Source organism: Panthera uncia, chromosome C2 (assembly GCF_023721935.1).
Source record: "Panthera uncia isolate 11264 chromosome C2, Puncia_PCG_1.0, whole genome shotgun sequence".
In the NCBI taxonomy this organism is placed as follows: Eukaryota; Metazoa; Chordata; class Mammalia; order Carnivora; family Felidae; genus Panthera; species Panthera uncia.
The window spans coordinates 119677107-119696177 of NC_064810.1; the positions used below are offsets into that span (position 1 = coordinate 119677107).

A 19071-nucleotide genomic window follows, 5' to 3' on the forward strand; every position below is an offset into this window, starting at 1 on the left:
ACTGGGACAGCCAAGCCAGTGCTTGGGCAAGGGCCCTGGGAGCCAGGAGAGGCATCCTCAAGCCTGGGAGGCGAGGAGCAGACTCTCAGAGCAGGTAGAGGTTGGTAGGTGGTTTTAAGGAGGGCTTCCTGGAGGAGGGCCAGTCTAAGCTGATCTTAGAGAAGGTAAAGCAAGGACGGGGAGAGTATTGCTGGGGTGAAGGAAGTTACATAAGCAAGGCGTGGGCAAGACAGGTGTCTTTAAGCTGGAAAGCTGGTGCTGAAACTAGGACCCTAGGAGTCAGGAGAGGAAGGATCCTTGTCCACTGGCCACCTGGTCTAGCCACTACAGTGTGTAGAGAAGGAAGTGGTTTACCCAAGGTCACAGCACATTAAGTCACAATGCTAGGACTCAAACCCAGGCCCCCTGACTCCCAAAACTGAGCCCAGCCTCCTCCCTGACATCAGAGCAAGGGAAGAACACTGACCCGGGTGGTAGGCTTAGCCGGTCTGATGCTTTCAGTCTGTCCTCACCTAGGTTGTTTTTGCTGAAAAAACAGGTATGAGGAGTGCCTCCTCCTCCAGGAAGCCTTCCCTTCAGGCCCTTATCTTTCTACACCAGCTTTGTGATCTTCCTCTCCCTTTATTAGTCCGTAACATCTGTAAACATCTCCCCTGGAGGGACAGATCTGCCTGTGCTCTAGGTCCTCAGAGGTTGGCACCGTGCATGTTGGTGGCCTGTACTGCTGCGTGAATGCTGTGCCCGTCCTGGCCCAGACCTTGTCTTGAACTGGCTCCTGACCTGCTGGCAGCTCCAAGCCTGTCTCGGCTGCACACTCACCCTTCAGCCGTTTGCACCACTCCTCGATGATGACATGCACATCCAAAGTCACATCCAGTTCCACCTCTGGGTCCAGTTTGAAACTGTTATCCCGTAGGGTTCACCCTACTTGACCCTTGCTCCTTGCAGAGCCCACCCTTGGACACCCCCACCCCGGCATCATCCAACCTGTTTTCCCACCGTGGTGACTAGCTTTGTGGGGACCCAGGCCCCAGACACATTCGTTCTTCCGGGGCAGGCCTTTGTAAAGTGACTCGGGTTTGGGCTCAAGTGGGAACAACAAGACGGAAGACGTGAGAAGAGCCTGGAGAGGGGTTCCCACTTCTGCCTTATGAGGGTCTGGGAACACACCAGCCAGGCTGATGAAGGACGCCCTCCCACGCCTCCCCACACAGCACTTAGTAAACAGCGGAAGGACTGAACAACACACTTTATTAGAAACGCTCCTCATTCATCAGTCAAATTCACATTAAAGTCGGGGGAGGCGGTGCCGTCTGGGGCTCTGGGATCCCACTGCGGTGACAATTTCCAGTTATAACGGAGTCTGGACACAGCTCTGGGAGCGCATGAGAGATGCCCGACAAGGGTGGTGGTGGCATCCCCAGGAGAGGACCAGGCTCGGGACCCGCACCCTTACGGGTCCGGGGCCACCCGTGCAGCCCCAAGCTGATAAATAAACAGCACATCGCACACACGCTTGAAACAGAAACAAACTCGTTCGTGTCTCCTAAAGTGAAAAAATAATTCGCTCAAATAAAGCTTTGTGATGGCTAGGTACATCCGAATGGACAGTTGCCTAGAGTCCCTCAGCACCCCAGGAAGGCTCCCCAGCCTGAGGCCATCATCCACTCGGGTGTCACAATGCCCCCACTTCCCCCATTAGCACCTTTGGACTACATACTGCCCTCACCACATTCCTCTTTTAAAATGCCACCAGATGTAAGATAATAATAATCAAGGCTACACTCTGTCCCCGGGGTGAATTAGTCAGACTCAGCTTCCCCGAAGAGAGGTGCCTGGGGTAGCCAGGGAACTGTGGGTCAGCGGTGGGGACAGAGGGCACGTGAAAGGGTAAGTAAACAATGTGCAAAGAGGTAAGCTGGAAGGGGTCTACACACGGCTTTGTCCACTTGCCAATTCTGTCATCAGGCATCCCTGGGTAACAGTCTTTCAAAGGAGCACAAAGTCCCAAGGTGTCAAGAGAGCGTCGGCACCAAGCTGCTTTCGTACTTCATCATTCGGCCGCACTTTCCTCCCCGAGCTGGCCAGTCTTCCCCGGCCCTGTCTGCACCCGGGCACACCACAGCGAGCCTCCCGCCCAAATGTTTCATTCATTCTCGTGAATAAGGAGACACACTCTCTGATCAATACCGGGGCCGCTGTGTCTTCTTGGTCGGGGGGCAGGATCTCCGCTGGGCGCAGGCTCCGGGCTCCTCATGGCTCCCAAGGAGGCGCCTGACTTAGGAGGGCTGCCTCCAGGGTGGCAAATACTGTTGGCAAGGGACATTTCACTTTCAACGTTGGGAACGCATCCTGGTCCTTTCCAAGAACGGAGTGTCCTGGCGCTCTGGGGCGAGGAGGAGGACGCCTTCCTGAATGTACTGTGTGACTGTGAAATGACAGGCCCAGGCCCTGCTGTGTGTGGGTCCCCCACTGCTGCTCCTCAGCCTCACTGGTACTGCAGATAGTTTTTGAGAGATTGAGGCAGGGGCAGGGCGCCGATGTCCCGTAGGCGCTGGCGGCCCAGGGCCAAGCGGATGGATCTCCGGCACAGGTCCATCAGCGGCAGGGGCTCAGCTGCAACGAGAGGAAAGTGGATTAGTCTTGCCGCTGCCTTCACACACCTGCTCACCCCTGCCTACCATCTGCCCACCACAGGCGCACCTGCTCCTCTGATCTGGCCTCCAGGTCTGGGACTCCTCCTCCGGGAAGGCTTCTTCAGTTATACTAGCTGGAGGCTTAGAGCAGGGGTTTTCAAACTGTGGGAAGCAACTGATTAAAGAACCCCGAAACCGGGGTGCCTGGGTGGCTCAGTTGGTTAAGTGTCGGACTTCGGCTCAAGTCATAACCTCACAGTTCATGAGTTCAAGCCCCGCCTCGGGTTCCGTGCTGGCAGCTTGAAGCCCGGAGCCTGCTTCAGATCCTGTGTCTCCCTCTCTCTCTGCCCCTCCACCGCTCACTCTCTGTCTCTCTCAAAAATAAGTAAACATTAAAAAAAAAAAAAAAAAGAGGGGCGCCTGGGTGGCTCAGTCAGTTAAGCCTCTGACTTCTGTTCAGGTCATGATCTCACAGTTGGTGAGTTGGAGCCTGGCTGCGGACTCTGTGCTGACAGCTCAGAGCCTGGAGTCTGTTTCGGATTCTGTCTTCTTCTCTCTCTGCCCCTACCCCTCTCACACTCTGTGTCTCTCTCCCACTCAAGAATAAAAATAAATAAATAAATAAATAAAAAGAATTCTGAAATCAATTCATTGGATGGTGACCAGCAATTTAAAAAAATAATTAAAAAAAAAAAAAAAACAAAGAAGAAAGACAAGAAAGAGAAAATGGAGAGCAATGACCATAGCAAGAGTAAGTATTCCACGAAAGCTGTTTCTCTGATATGCATGTTCCGTGTGTCTCAATGGAAAAAATACTTCTCTCTGCAGGTCCCGATAAAAATGAAAGCCTCTGACCTAGGAGGGGATCTGCAGTGGGCTTCCTCTTAGAAACAGGTTAGGCTTGGGGAGGCTGTTTGAAATTCCGTTGAACCCTCAAACTTCTCCTGTAGCACCTTTTGATAATCAGCAGAGGGATGTATTTTCTTCTAATATCCAGTTCTGGGAAAATTCATGAATTAAAATTCAAAACCCATAGAACATCTGGATGTGGGACCAAGTTTAACTAGTTTTATTGCACATATTTATTAAGCTCTTATTCTCTTCCAGGCCCTCTGATTGGACCTAGGTATACAGAGATAACTAAACCAAGTCCAGAGGCAGTCCTGGAAGTAGAGAAGGGCTCAGGGCTGGAGTTTAAGCAGGTGAATACTTGTAACAGAGTGTAATAGATGCAATGATTCCTAAGTGCACGAGGGGCAGAAACTGGGCAGTTCCTATGGAAGAATTGTTTGAAAGGTTCAAAGAGAGGATTACTGAAAAGGTTTTGAAGGATGAATAGGAGTTTTATGTCACGTTAGGGAGGGGAGTATTCTAGGCCGAGAGAGCAGGCAAAGGCACAGAGGCATAAAACAGCCTAGAAGGTCTGGAGGGAGAGGAATGCTGCTGGTCAGCTGGGTCAGGAATGAGAGGATGGTGGTAACATGTTGTCTCATATGGCTTGTATAGGGCTAGTTTCCCCAAGCTGATGGTAACACATTAGAGGCCTAATGCTGCATCTTTTTTTTTTTTTAAGGTTTTTGTTTTTGTTTTTGTTTTTGGGAGAGAGAGAGAGTAGGGGAGGGGAGAGAGAGATAGAAAGGAAGACAGAGAGAATCCCAAGCAGGCTCTGCGCTGTCAGCACAGAGCCCGGTGTGAGGCTCATGACCCCAGCCGAAATCAAGAGTCGGACACTTAACCAATGGAGCCCCCAGGCGCCCCCTGAGGCTGCGTCTGAACGCTTTTTTGGCAACAGAACAAGTGACAGTTTAAAAGCATCTATAATGTGCTAAGATGTCATAAAACTGTAAGTAGTGAATACTAACACAAGAGTTGTGATAGGAATAATATAAGGGATGGGAAAGAGGTCAAGAGTGTGTTTTGGAGGAATTTTCATTTACGAGAGCTGTGGAGTTAATATGGAGAGCCATTCGAGTTAAAGCAGGACGTGGCCGGTGCACTGGAAGCCACACACCAGAGTGTCCCCAGCTCTCCTTCACTCGAGACGAGGCTGTGCTGTGTGGCATATCCATGGGGAGTATTGGTGGCTTTAAACATTCTTGCCTCCGTATCCTCTTTTGACCCTCATACGAACACTCATGTTGGCCAGGGAGGCCTGGCCTCCTGTTTTTCAGGCCCAGAAAGCAGATCAGTCACCGTCAGTCACATGGTCACACAGTCACCATGCCTAGACCCACACCCGGCACCTCTCTTGAGGCGTTCCCATAGCTACACCCTGGTACCCAGCTCTCCTTCTCCCTGTCCTCCCATCTGGTTCTGATCCAAGCTTTGCGCTGCTCCCCAAATTATGCCTCTGTGAAACACCCCCTCCCAAATCCCAATCCTCCTATCTAGTTATAGTTACTTTAAGTTGTTTATTTATATATTTTTTTATTTGAGTATAGCTGACACTCAATGTCACATTAGTCTCAGGTTAACTGTAGTCACTCTTTACTGAAGACTTATGTGGTCAGGTGCTGTGGGGAACTGCTCATGTGAATGTATTATCAAACTCATATCACAACAACCTTTTGGGGTAGAAGTTATTATAACTATTATTATTACTCTCATTTTATTGATTTATTTTTTAAGTTTTTTTTTTTTAGCTTATTTATTTTGAGAAAGACGGAGATAGCATGAGTGGGGGAGGGACCGAGAGAGAGAGAGGAGGGACAGAGGATCCCAAGCAGGCTCTGCAGTGTCAGCGCGGAGCCCAATGCCGAGCTCAAACTCACAAAACCATGAGATCGTGACCTGAGCTGAAGCCAAGAGTCAGATGCTTAACCGACTGAGCCACCCAGGCACCCCATCCCCATTTTAAGGAGGAGGAAACTGAAACACAAAGAGGGTAAGTCACTTGCCCAAGGACATATGGCCGGTAAGGGCCCAAGCCAGGAGCCGGTCCCCACTCGTGGCAGAGCCCACGTGGGCCCCGTGCACAAGGTGTCCTGACCAGAAGTGCACTCTTCCTCCACTTAGACAAACGTGGCAAGGGTTTTCAGTTCCATTCCTCGTCACAAGCAGCCTGTGAACTTCTTAAAGGACATGACCCGACTCACCTGTCCTAGGACCTACAGCCCTCAGTCTGCACACAGGGGGATGGCCCGGAAATTGTCTGTTCAATGAACAAATTGATGTTCTGCCTTGGGGCATGTCCTCTATAGGTGTTTTAAGCTATTGGAATAAATTGCTCTTACCCGGAAGCATGTCTGCCTTAGCTCCCCCATGCTCCTGTAAATCCTCCCCCGACCCAACAGGGCAGTTTTCAATTCAGGTGGGGATTTAATTGTGGTGGGGATTCAGTGAGCTGGAAAGTGTAACGCACTTAGCATGATAACACAGAGTAGGTGTTTAACACGTGCCATTTCTAGCTATCTCCTCCCCACCCGTGCGTTTGTTTGGTTGCCCTTGGTGAGGATAAGCTTGGGGAGGGCTGTTAACAAGGTAGGTTTTGGCTCTGAGGGGAGAGGGGCTGGCACTTTGCATCAGGAAAATTCTGAGCTGTTAATGTCTGATAATCATGCCAGAGCTTGAAAGCTTCCTTAAATATTTTAAAGCTCTAGGCACACATCAGGTCCTCAATGCCCAAAATGCTAAGCCTTGTCAAGCAAACCCAATGCCCTGTGTGTTCCCTGCCTAGTTAGGGGCTGAGGAGGAGGAAAGAACTCTGTTTATCCTCATTCCTCTGTGGTCTTTGAAATCAGTCCAGAGCCCAACTCCAAAGGAAGTGAGAAAGGGGGCTGGGGCTGGAGTTCAGGGCACATCTTTAGCTCTGAATAGGAAATAAAAATCATCTCTGCTAATTTCTGAGCGACCTGTAAACTGAAGGCTGCACAGCAATGCCAGAGTGCACAGAGCAAGGCCTTGCTGCAGCCGTGGAACTTCCAGCACTTCAGGGATGCCCAGTGTTGGCTGGGCCCACCCTCCAACTCCTCTCTCTGACTCCCCTTGGCTTTGGAAGCCTTCGGAGAACTACCACATGCCGAGGCTTGGAAATGATCAACCAGGTGGGAAGAGAAACACAGAATCTTTCAGCACAGGAGCCATTTTCAGAAATGTTTTCCAACCAAAACGACAATTGAAAAGGAGTCATTGTTCACAAAAGCACATATGCAAGTGGCCAATAAGTATGTGAAAAAGTGCTCAACTTTATGAATCGCCAGGAAGTGCAAACTGACACTATAATGTGACTCTGCTGTCTGCCAGCCAGAATGGCCAAAATGGAAACAAGGCAATAGCAAGTGCAGACGAGGATGTGGGACAACTGGAGCTCTCATGACACTGAGAGCATGTAAGCTGGCACAACTGGTTCGGAAAACTAAAGCTGAGCCTGTGGCCTGCAGATTTCCTTCCAGTGTGCACCAGTGTGCTAAATGCAGGTACACGAATGCTCATAGACGCATTATTGGTTTTTAAAATTTATTTTGAGACAGAGACAGAGAGCGAGCAGGGGAGGGGCAGAGAGAGAGGGGGAGAGAGAGAAATCCCAAGCAGGCTCTGCACTGTCAGCACAGAACCTGATGCGAGGATCAAACCCACAAACTGTGAGATAACAACCTGAGACGAAGTCAAGAATCAGACGTTTAACCCACTGAGCCACCCAGATGCCCCAGAAGCAGTATCTGTAAGAGCGCAAATCTGGAAACAATTCTACTGTCCACCAACAGTGGAATGTAAGTGTAAATTGTGTATCTTCACATAGCACGACCCTAACCAGCCATGAGAAGGAGGACCCACAATTATATGCAAAAACACGGATGAATCACAAACATAATTTTGAGTGAAAGAAAAGTACATTTTGTGTGACTTCACCTATAAAGTTCCCAAAACAAGATGATGACATTAGGGCAGTGGTGATACTGGGCAGGGGGTGATTAGGCAGGAGGAGGGGCGCCTGAGTGGCTCAGTCGGCTAAGCAGCTAGGCAGCTAAGTGTCAGACTTCAGCTGAGGTCATGATCTCATGGTTTGTGAGTTCGAGCCCCGCGTCGGGCTCTGTGCTGACAGCTCAGAGCCTGGAACCTGCTTTGGATTCTGTGTCTCCCTCTCTCTCTACCTCTCCCTGGCTCACACTCTGTTTCTCTCTCAAAAGTAAATAAATATTAAAAAAAAAAAAAAAACAGGAGGGACAGGAGGAAGCTGGGGGACAGGTATTGTCCTGCTCTTTGAGTTCTGGTTGTACCCGTGTGTTCAGTTTATAGAAACCATCCAGCTTTGTCACCTGAGATTTGCATGCTTTCTGCATATTTATACATCAAAAATGCATTTGCATTAAGAAAAATAAAAGGTCACTGACTGAGTGGGGAGTGCCTCCACTCCATGGTTGGGGGGTGTGGACACAAGCCAGACGTCTTCCCAGCGGCTTCAATGGGGCCAAGTGAGGAGAGGAAGCTGGTTCGGAACCCTGTCTCCTGCTCCCACCACCAGTGGGCCAGGCAGTTGGCTCACCTTCTCGGGACCACATTTTTCTCATCTGTAAAGTGGGGACAGCAACACTTCCAGCCACGTGTTGTGACGATAGTATGCCACAGCATGCTCCTTGCCTTAAAGACATTCTCTCTATGGTAGGTCTTATTTCAGGCCATCAGCCCAAGAGGCACCATTAAAAATAGTAACAATTTACTTATTGTGTTTCTAAAAATGCCTCAGTACATGGTCCTAATTGACAATGCTCTGCTCTTGATGAAGATTTATTGAAGCTGGGGCTGCATGTCTGGTTCCACGCTAAAAATATCACAAGGCAATCATTTCCAAGGTTCTGTGGTGACCTGAATTCTTCCGTAACTCTCTACCAACCCCTTGTACAACCCCAAGTAAGCCACAGAACTTCTCAGGGACTCTGTTTTGCTGTCAACAAAGTGGGGAAGTTAGATCATCTGGCTTAGAGAGTCCATATCTGTGATGGAAACGGTGAATGGTGGAGATTTCACACAGGGATTGGTGGCTTAAGCAGCTTCCCTGGGCCCCTTGAGGTCTCCTCTGCTCGCAGTAGAAGATGCCAAGATGTGAGTCCTACCCTACATCCATCCCTACGTTGATATTTTGAAAAAAGATCAACAGTTTAAGGTCAGGAGATGAAATTCTTTTGCAACAGCTATAGACAGTGGTCAGCAGATAGGGGAAGGTTTGAGCGCCAGCCTTGAAACCTGAACTTCAGTACACATGGGTACTGTTTGTTTTCGGGAAAAGAAATGAGAAGACACGCATATGGGCAATCACATACATGCTCTATGTGCCTGACACCGTGCTAATCACTCATCCGTAGACTATGGTTTTGGTGTCAGAAGACTCAGAGAATTCCCTGCATGCCTCTGGGCCTCCCCTCATGCTGCTCCTTCAGCTGTCAGAACCCCCGCCCGCCTGCCAGAAGCCTGCCTCCTCTATAGGACCCCAACTACGTGTCACCTCCTCGCCAATGGCGTGGCTTCTCTGCCTTCTGTGTCTATACCTGTCAAGTGTCGCTCCACTTAATTACCCAAATGGACAAATATGTCATTACGCATTCACTTCTAAAATATATGGCATCCCTGTACCAACCGGCCCCATCATGCTCTGCAGGGACCTCAGCTCATATCTAGAAAGCATTTGGAATCTGGAGTTTTCTCTTAGCAAGCTTCACTGTTTCCCCAGCAAAAAGTGTTGTGACTGCAGCTGGGACATAAGCAGCGTTTTCTGATGAACTCTGTCCCAACAAGCGTCACTGGCACAGATGGTCCCCACAGCACAGGTGGGGCCCGCGTTTTTCCCCTGGGATAGAGATCGAGCGAGCCCCTTCATGAGCATGGGAATGCTGCACAACAGAACAGTCCTAAATAATGCATGGCCTTCCCTAGCAACACTGCGGAGCAGGGACGTGGGAAACTTCCAGAGGGGAGAATCCGGAACAGAGTGTGCTAGGAAACACCACCTGAACTGTGTGAGGCTGTGCCTGAGGCGGCAGCCTGGACCCCTGGCTTCTACCTCTCCCGCCCATGTCTCTCGAAAGGGCAGAGGAGATGTGCACCTGTGTGCACGTGTGTGTTTAAAGGGTCTGACAACAGTACTGGAAAGCAAGACAGGCAGTCAGCAGCCTAGACGTTCAGATAAATTCTGGGAAGACAGGGACAGGACGGTGGAAAGATCAAGCAGAGAACTGGCAGCCCTGTGCACCAGGGGTGGACACGGCTCTCACCAAAGGAGCCCTGGAGAAGCCCCAAGCTCCAGCAACAGAGGGCAAGACATGGGCTATCATCAGGGTAATCCCTTGGAGAACTACAAGCTCAGCATCTGGGACAGCTGAAGCCTCGGCTCGCTCTCTGCAGGAGACAGACAGCCTCGGGGAAGCTCCTGGTCAGCGCTGCGGTCAAACAGAGATGCCGAGTGGAGCACGAGCCAGCCCTTCTCCACCGCAGAGGGCATGCTGGCCGGGGGGAGACGCTTCCATCTGGATGAAGCGCCCGCGGGTCTGGCCCGCCCAGCTCCCTGACCCAGTCCTCTCCAGAAAGGTGGGTCCAGAAAGACAGCGCTCCCATCGCAGGGGAACTGCACTGCTATGGAGCGAAAAGCAGCTACACTTCAGATTCTGAAAGAGGAGCCTCTGCCCACCCAGTCTGATTGTTACTCAAGGAGGTGCTCCTGCAGAATGAAAACGTGCTCCAAGAAACAGGATGGCACGAGTTTCCAGGAAAAGGAGAGAGGAAATGGAACGTGCATGTGAAGGAAGGTGGAGTGATGGGCATGAAGAGCCGTTAGATCTCCTGCCTGTGGCCGTCGCTTCTCTCAAGTGCCATCCTCCCCCTGACGCTCTCTGCCTCCTCACCTCTGGCCCCAACCCTCAGCCAATCTTCCACTGTGCTCTCTGGAACTGCAGCTTTGTACACAGAAAATGGCACCCCTGACTTCCCCAGGAGCTCCCCCCACCTCCTGCCTGAAGGGCCCGTAACATTCTCTCCCAGACTCCACGGCCCCTCGGCCTTCCCTGGGGCCGTCTGTGCCCGCAGGCCCAGGAGGCGGGCAGACTCCTTGCACATCTGAAGTTCCACACCTGCCATTCACTTGTGAGAATTCCCAGCTCCTCTTTGCACCCCTTGGCTCTGACCCTTGCTTCTTTCATCCACTGACCTCTGGCCCCTTGTTTGTCAGGGTGCTGGCCCGGCCTCCCAGGTCCCCTCTCCGCCCACACCTGCTGCCTCCACCTCTGACGCAGTCCTCCACAGGCACAACCCTCTCATCACTCAGGCTCCTGGTTCTGGACCACCTCGTGCTTGGGACACTCCCCTCCACCCAGTGCCCACCCCTGGGTCATGCCACGGAGCTCAGCCACATTCCCTAAATGCCCATTTCAGCACCCCAGTCTCTGACCACTGGATCAGCTTCCCCCACTGTGGCCACAGGACCCTCTCCTTTTTTGCTCAACCCATCAGCATTCTTTTCTTTCACCTTCCTCCTCACCCCAGCTGAATGATTCACCATCCCCAGCGACAGTGACAAAGGATGGGGGGGCAGACGGGTGGGATGGGTAGCCACTAAGTGGCCAGGGGCGCAGGGCTGGAGACTGAGAACGTACAGGGAGCTAGGAGCCCCTTGAGCTCGGTTCATCTCTGTTCAGGTCCATTTCAGGGCCCCCTCGCCCTGAACCTGCTGCACAGCTGAGTGAAAAGTGGCTGAGCAGCTGGCAGCCCTGGGCTGTGGCAGGCCTCGGCCACCAGCTGGCAGGGTGGCTTCGCCTTCCTCCTTAGGGTCTCAGCCTCTATCAGCGTGGCAAGTGGTTTGGCAAGAAGGCTCAGGGTCCCTTCCACAGCTGACACTTGGCAGAACGGAAATCAGATTTAATCCTGGCAGCGGAGGGACTCTGACTGAACCCAATCAAATTAGGCATCAATGTACATGAAAAAGTGAACGGCAAGGCTTCTGTGAGATAAATGTTAGATGAGCCTTGCAGATCTAGGGCCATGGCTCTCATGCTAGCACAGGCAAGGTGGGCTTCCTGGGGGAGGTGGTACTGAGCGATACTCTGCTGTGTTATCAAAGGCAGGGCTGGGTGCTCGGAGGCCGCACTCAGGCTTACCAAGTGAGACTCATGTTAGCCACAGGCTCACATTAGCACTGCCGAAGGAATGAAGACTCTTGGTGACCTGAGTCCTTCATCTGAGGGCCTTCTATCCATGGGTGCTCTCTGCTCTCTTGGCCCGGATCTAGCAGAGCTGGGGTTGCCTGCCCACTCACTCTGCCGCTGTGCCCAGGCCCTGCCAAAGCCAGTGGGTGGGTGTCGGCTGCTGCCTTCACCCCACTGTGAGGAAGAATGAATGGCTCCAGGCAGGTGCTGGGGGACTCGGGCCTCTCTGGGGATTTGTGGCCTCAGCCCTGTTGAGCTGCCTCAGCCCCTAAGCGGTTGCAGGCTGAAGAAGCCTCTGCGTGTTTAGGCTGTGGGGGGGACTGGGGAGACGGAAAGAAGATCCCGTCACTTGCCCAGCCTCTTGAGAGCCTGGCAGGGGTGTGGGGAGCGGTGCTGGAGAGAAATCCTAGCTCGGCTTCCATCCTCCTACAGGGCCAAGATCAGTCTCTGTTGACAGCAAACTTGAAATTTCCCTGAATGATGTAAGATCTCTTCGCTGGCCCATTCTGCAGATGGGGAAATCAAAGCATGAGGACATCACTGTTATTATTTTTTTTTAATGTTTATTTATTTTTGAGACAGAGAGAGACAGAGCATGAGTGGGGGAGGGGCAGAGAAAGGGAGACACAGAATCAGAAGCAGGCTCCAGGCTCCGAGCCATCAGCTCAGAGCCCGACGCGGGGCTCAAACTCATGGACCGTTGAGATCGTGACCTGAGCTGAAGTCGGACGCTTAAATCAACTGAGACACCCCGGCGCCCCAGGACATCACTGTTATAATCAAAGTCTTCTTAAGAGGGCTTGGAGGGACACCAGAGGCCCAGTGTCATTTTGTGGACTTTGAGGATAAAGTCTTGTCCCTCTAATGCCACGATGAATCACAGATGCAGGCACTCATCATACTTCTACTTCTAAACTTGCTTTGCAGGACCTGAGCAGGGAGCTGGGCACACAGGGGCTCCTGGGGCTACAGATGGGACAGGGAGATGAGAATGAATGGTGGCAGCCCAGCTGGGTTTGTGTTTAAGGGCAGGAATTGTAAGGGGGGTTGTGAGAGCCAGGAAGAGGGGCACCTAGCCCAGCCTGGGATTATCCAGGATGGCTTCCTGGAGGAGGCTGCAAGTAAGAGAAGTTTCAGAAGATGAATAAGAGTTAGCTTTACTGCTGGGTGAGGATGCCTATTGGCTCCAAAGCCATCTCTCTAAGATGCGTTCAAGGAATCTCGTTTGTGTAAGTAACATTGGGAAAAGTTCACAGTTTTCTCAAATGACACTTTGAGGAAACAAAAACCAGCTGTTGAAGATCTAGTCTGTTAAAAGAAAAAGTCAGCGCTCTCACTTTACTGGGAGTAGAGGCTGTACCCTCGATCTTAGCCACGTGTCCATGAGGGTGCCCAGGCGAGTCCCAGGAGTGAATGTACACTGAGATGGTGTGTGCCTCACTCTTCAAATGAAGACATTTCCAGAAAGGCACATGTCCCTTTCCATTCTCATGTCCCTGAATTCTGACTGGAATGATCAGTGGTGGTGTTCCTGGAGCCTGAGGAACATTTCATTTTGGAGGGGAAACTAAAATGACTATTGACCTCAACTCGACAGGTACTTAGCCCCTGCTATTACCTGAGTTGGGGACAGCATCACACCAGCCTCTACATCGGCCCCAGTCTGGGACCCTCGTGAGCCATCCATGGCCCAGGAGCATCAGCTTCAGCCGGGAGCCTGCTGGGAATGCGGGAGCTCCGGCCTACCCTGAACAGCTGCATCAGGCCCAGCAATTTCACAAGGTCCCCAGTGATTCCAACACAACAGTCTACAGGCCCGCTCCATGGGGCTGCTCCACACACACCCCAACACCCAGCAGAGAACCCACGTATCTCCCCCGGCCCATCTTCCTCACCACTGTGCTTCTGTGGTGGGATCCCTGTCCTAGGGGCCATGTCTCAGGCTCCTAAGCCCTCCTCTGCCCTCCAAATTGGCCCCACCAGCAAGCCCTGCCATGCCCACCTTCTAAACACCTCGGATCCATCCTGACATTGTCTTCACGACCAGCCCTCTGGTCACCTCCTGACCCCGCCATGAAAAGCAGCCTCCTGAGCATCCCCCTGCCTTTGCCTTCTCCCCATCTAGTATAGCTTCCTCTCTCTGCTGGGTGAGCCTGTCCCCCAAATACTTTCCCCAGCAGAGGCCTGTGAGTGGTTCTCATCATTATGGTGACTCGCCTGAGGAGTTCATGGGACAACCCCTCTTGGAAATATTCTGTCCTGCAGCCAGACATCACCATCTAACTTTCCGTTTGGGAAGTGTGGTTTCCCTACCCCCGACCTGTGATAAATCCCTGACCACCCCGAATTCCCCTAGAATCACTTCCTGTTGGTGGTGTTCTCTTCACCCCTGTAGATGCTGGGCTCCCACAGGTAGGGACTGGCTCCTATCCTTGCTGCCCAGCCCTTAAGGCTCTGCTCTGCACACGGTGGGTGCTCGGTCCCCGGGACCAAGGAGGCAGCTGCGATGAGCCTCATCTTTACAAAGGAAGTGGTATCCCAGCTCTTCTGGTGCAAGAAACACAGTTTTAAAAAGTAGCCCTTTTACATTGCCCTAAGCTGGCTGAAGAACCCTCCAGCAAGGTCCCACCGGCGGACAGAATTAGCAACACATTGCGCCAGTTCCTCGGTCTGGTGGAGGGATGTTCCTGACTCAGCCGAAAAATTTCCCAGAATATCTGGCTGTTTTCAACTTGGGGCTTGCCCTGGGGAGCTGCACGATGGCTGGACACCCTGGCTTTGGATGAGGACAGCCCCTGGCCATGCGGGGAGAGCCTCAGGGAGGTGGGGGGGAGGGCTCTGGCTGTGATACACCCTGCACCACGGATCGTCCTATGTCCCCAGAAGTCTTCCCTGCTACTGCAGTCCTGGGAACAGCTTGGTTGCCTCTAAAGATGCTGAAAGAAACACATCCAGCATGGGATGACCACATAAGAGAGCACAATGGTCCTTCGGAGACAGTTGGTGCAGGTCCCATCCAGGGCAGTGCTGGGGCCCTCAGGGGTGGGTCCCCCTTTCTCATGGTGTGTCCCCTTCTAAAGGAGAAGAATGAGGGGTGTGGGGGCAGCAGGACTTGCCGACCACGTAGCAAGACTTACTTAAAGCCATAACAATGAATACAGTGTGGTATTCGAACAGATAAACTAGAAAAGTTCAAGAACTAAAACTAAATAAGCCATTGTTTACACATATGTCTATAAGTGAAAAATCTAGGGGCACCTGGGTGGCTCAGTCGGTTAAGTGTCTGAGTTCAGCTCAGGTCGTGATCTCGAGGTCCATGGGTTTGAGCCCCACAGCGGGCTCTGTGCTGACAGCTCAGAGCCTGGAGCCTGCTTCGGATTCTGTGTCTCCCTCTCTCTCTGCCCCTCCCCTACTCATGCTCTGTCTCTCTCCACCTCTCAAAAATGAATAAATGTTTAAAAATAATTTAAAAAGCAGTACATGAAAAATCTATAAGGAACAATAAACACAAAATTCAGAGAAGTGCAGGTTGGTAGGGATGAACCACGGATGTGCACGGGGGTATCCAACTGCCAATGTTCTAGTCCTTGGGTTGGGGATGCATTCACGGGAACATTAAATTATAAGGAAGTAAATACATAAAGAAGCAAGTTAGAATGAAAGAGGGCTATGCATGGCTCTGATGGCAGTATATCACAACTAAGGATTGTGTTTAATCCAATTCTCTGTATCAGAGGTTCAGTCAAAAACACAAAAAAAGAAAGAGCAAAAGTGAGTGAGACAAGTCATGGACTGGCCTCTATCTGGCCAGAAGCTTGGCCAGAAGACAATTTATAGCTGAATTCGAGCTGATGAGTAATAACGGAGTCACCCTCGCCTGCCGAGAACTTAGAGCTGCTTAGGAAAAGGTGCCGCTGGAAGGAGACACAGCCCAGGCCTGGAGCTGAATTCTGGCTTTAAGCGGCCAGCTGCTTCCTCTGTAGAAGGGGGACGATGCCTGCTTCGTCGGGTGTGGGGGTGTGGGGGCACGAGATGAGGGGCATGGGCTTAGGCCCTGGCGCACCTGGGTGATCAAACGTGACAGCTATTGTTTCAGAACAGTTGGTCCTTTAGAACAAAGTGAAAGCAGCTGGTGTAGACAGCAGGACGGACACCCCGTGTAGGATGCTTCCACGTCAACAACTGCTGGGGAGGCCCAGCAGCTGGTGCACCACGAAGCCCGCATCCGAATCTAGCTCGGTGAAATCCCAGACTCCAGCCCTCTCCATCAGCCCCTTCTACTTTGGGGATGTTCCTCCAATCTTTTCATCAGAAGCAGAAGCATGAGGAAAGCCATGAGGGTTGATCTATTTTCAAAGTCTATCTTGGTGTTCTTCTGGGCTCTTTGGCTGCATTTTTGGCAATAATAATAGTAAAAATCTAAACAGTCACAGCAAGGATGTACATAGCACTTCTAATGTCTGGAGATGGTCTAAATCTTACTGTACTTATGCCTCACTATCACCCAATGAGGTAGCCCACTTACAGACTGAGGAAACTGAGGCACAGAGAGAGGTTAGGTAGTTTACTTGAAGCCAGCTTCAAGTGGTTAAAAGGGACCAGAACTCAGGCAGTGTGGTTTGGGACACACCTTGTGTTGGCAGACTCTCCTGGGGAAGTGGGGTGACAGTCACTGAGGAAGAAACCTAGGTCTGCTGATTGTCCCCAGTCTCTTTGCCCCCATGCCCCAAGACTCATCCTTGCTCCGTGTGTGTGTCAGGGAGGGGTAGCTCTTTCTTTGTGCGTGGAGATCCCTGGATGGACTGGAGGTGAGCCCCTGGCCCAACAAAGCCCAGCCATGGCTGGCAGGCAAGTGGTGAGATATGGGGCCAATGAGGGACTCTGCCTAGTCAGGGACAGCTACTAATGCGTGGTCCGGTCCACCTGGTTGCACCTGGGATTTGGTCTGAAGAATTTGGAAAGGAGAAGGAAGCCAGAGAAGACTGCCTTCCACTGTCATCCCTTCCTGAATCAGCCCCAGGGCCATGTACCCTGCAACCATCGAGGCTAATGGGGACAGTTGACTCCTGTTTTCTAGCAAATAGCCAAGGTCAGGCAAACTTCCTTCCACTTGGGAAACGTCATCACCCTAGCCTCTTGCTAAACAGCATAAGCCTCAGGGGTTTAATACGAAGGCCTTCTAATGGATTTATGGTGTTTATTTGACCTTTCCAAGTGTGAGCTCAGAAACAGGCCCAGAGGACGATGGTGGAAGCTTGTTTTTCTTAACTTAAGCAAAGCTGATGAGTAAACTGAATTCTTGGATGGAGTCTGCCTAGTTTTCTCACCCTGGCTCCCCCTCCTTTAGCCAGAGGATCCAAGTAGCTCAAGAGGAACCCCGTATTTAGGGGATAGCTTGGGAAGAGAAAAAGTGTGTCTACTGAAAAGCGGCAGGTGATGATGTCTGTAAGTAAAAATGTTCCGTGTGTAAAGAGCCATGATACAGCATAATAGCTAGCAAATTTGCAAACTCCTGCTCTATTTCCATTTCTCATTTCAAGGCAAATGGCTCTTGCTTTAGATAACTTTTTAAAAAGTTAATGGTCAGTACATGAATGAAAGCCACTTCTAGTATCACAGATGTGTTTGGATTTTAGACCAGAGGCGGCCAACTCCAATGCCTAGGGGCCAGAGGGGTGGCCTGTGTGAATGGCAGACGCAGGTGTGGGCAGTGGGCATGAGGGTTGGGAGGGGTGTCCTCCACTAGAGGGCGCACACAAGCTCCAGCCACGGATCCACGCAGGAAGGTGCGTCCGGTGTTACGGATTTCCTGCTCTTTCCAAAACCCCTGACATCCAGATTCTTATGTGACATTTCTGTGTCAAAACATTTCTAGGGCCAGACACAGACCCGGGCTAGTGGTGTCGGTTCACTGCCGAGTGAAGCTCATCTACCACCTTGTCAGAACCTGGTTAACAGTCATCCCACCCTGGGGGGAGGGGCACCCCCCATCCTCGTAAACTTCTGGAAGGTCCGATCCAACCACGGAGGCACAAACTTGATGGGATCCAGCAATGTGCTCACTGTTCCTCTATGCTGAGGATGACCCGAGCTATAATATCCACGATGACACTTAAGCATCCTGAACTTCACGAAAACCCCATTCTCTCTCTCTTGAGCGTCTCTCACCATGGATTCTGAGTATTCTGATTGGGAAGATCTCACTCACTTGGTCACCAAATGCACCCACTCCTTCGCACTCGGTTTTCCTTGTGTAGACAGACTGGCGAACCAACCAGGTTGGCAAAATGTACAACCTCCTGTAGGGGTTAGGACACCTGGCAGTCTAGGGGCACTGGAGGGATCACCACAGAGTATCAGTAATGATACCACCACCACTATCCCACCAACGGTAATAATGGTTAATATGGAGCTCGCCCAAGTAACAGACACTTGCCCTTTGGCAACTCGTTCAGTCCTCCGCATCCTATGAGGCAGGTACCATGTTTACCCTCGTTGTAGAGACGAGGAACTCAGGAATCGAGAGGTCGTGTGATTCCCAAGGTCACCCAGAAAAGAGGGCAGAGCTGTTGGTCCCAGAATCTGTTCCTCACAAGACACTATTCAACACCCAGAACACTGATGTACTTGGTGTAAAATGTCCATATCTATTTTCCCATAAAATCAGACACCTTCTTATTTCTTATTTTACTCCAGACAACGGGTAGCAGATGGTAGAGGTTTAGCAACGAAAATATATTGGTAGAGAAAAATGACAGACAAAATTAATTTTTTTGTTAGTGTGAATTGGACAAAGGCAGGAAAATATTTTAGTTCCGGTTGTGGCAAAACCAGTTTCTTAAAGGAACACAGATTGAGAATCCCCTTGACCAATCTTGCAAGTTGCCAAGAGAATAGATCTTAAATGAGAAGCTCTTACCACAAAAAAGATAAGGTACTAGGTGATGGGATGGAGGTGTTAGCTTCCCCTGCAGGGGTAATCATTTTGCAATATGAAAGGGTATCAAATCAACACATTGTACATCTTAAACTTACACGATGTTGTATGTCAATTATATCTCAATAAAGTTGGGGGGAGGTGGAGGCTTGTTTCCCAATTATAATAATAATAATAAAACAGCCGAAGACGGGCAGCCGCTGCCCTCTGCTGGGCCCTGCATCCGGGCCCAGCTCTGCCCCACTAGCTTGAGATGCATCACCTCTCTGGGCTGGCATAGTGAGCCAGACACAGCACCATCATCCCATGTTATTTCGCAGCGAGGAAAACAAGCCGGGAGGCTTAAGCTGCTGGCACAATACACAGACCT

The 19071-nt window shown here is 51.1% G+C and overlaps 1 protein-coding gene across 1 annotated transcript in view; it reads right to left on the minus strand.

The window, feature by feature from the left end:
- Nucleotides 1–1240: 1240 nt before the first annotated feature.
- Nucleotides 1241–19071, minus strand: part of SPSB4 (splA/ryanodine receptor domain and SOCS box containing 4) — a 64652-nt gene continuing 46821 nt past the window's right edge. Inside the window, exon 2 of the mRNA XM_049629779.1 lies at nt 1241–2616. Within this exon, the coding sequence (XP_049485736.1) occupies nt 2489–2616 (128 nt within the window). The 3' untranslated portion in view covers nt 1241–2488. The remainder of the gene's footprint in view (nt 2617–19071) is intronic.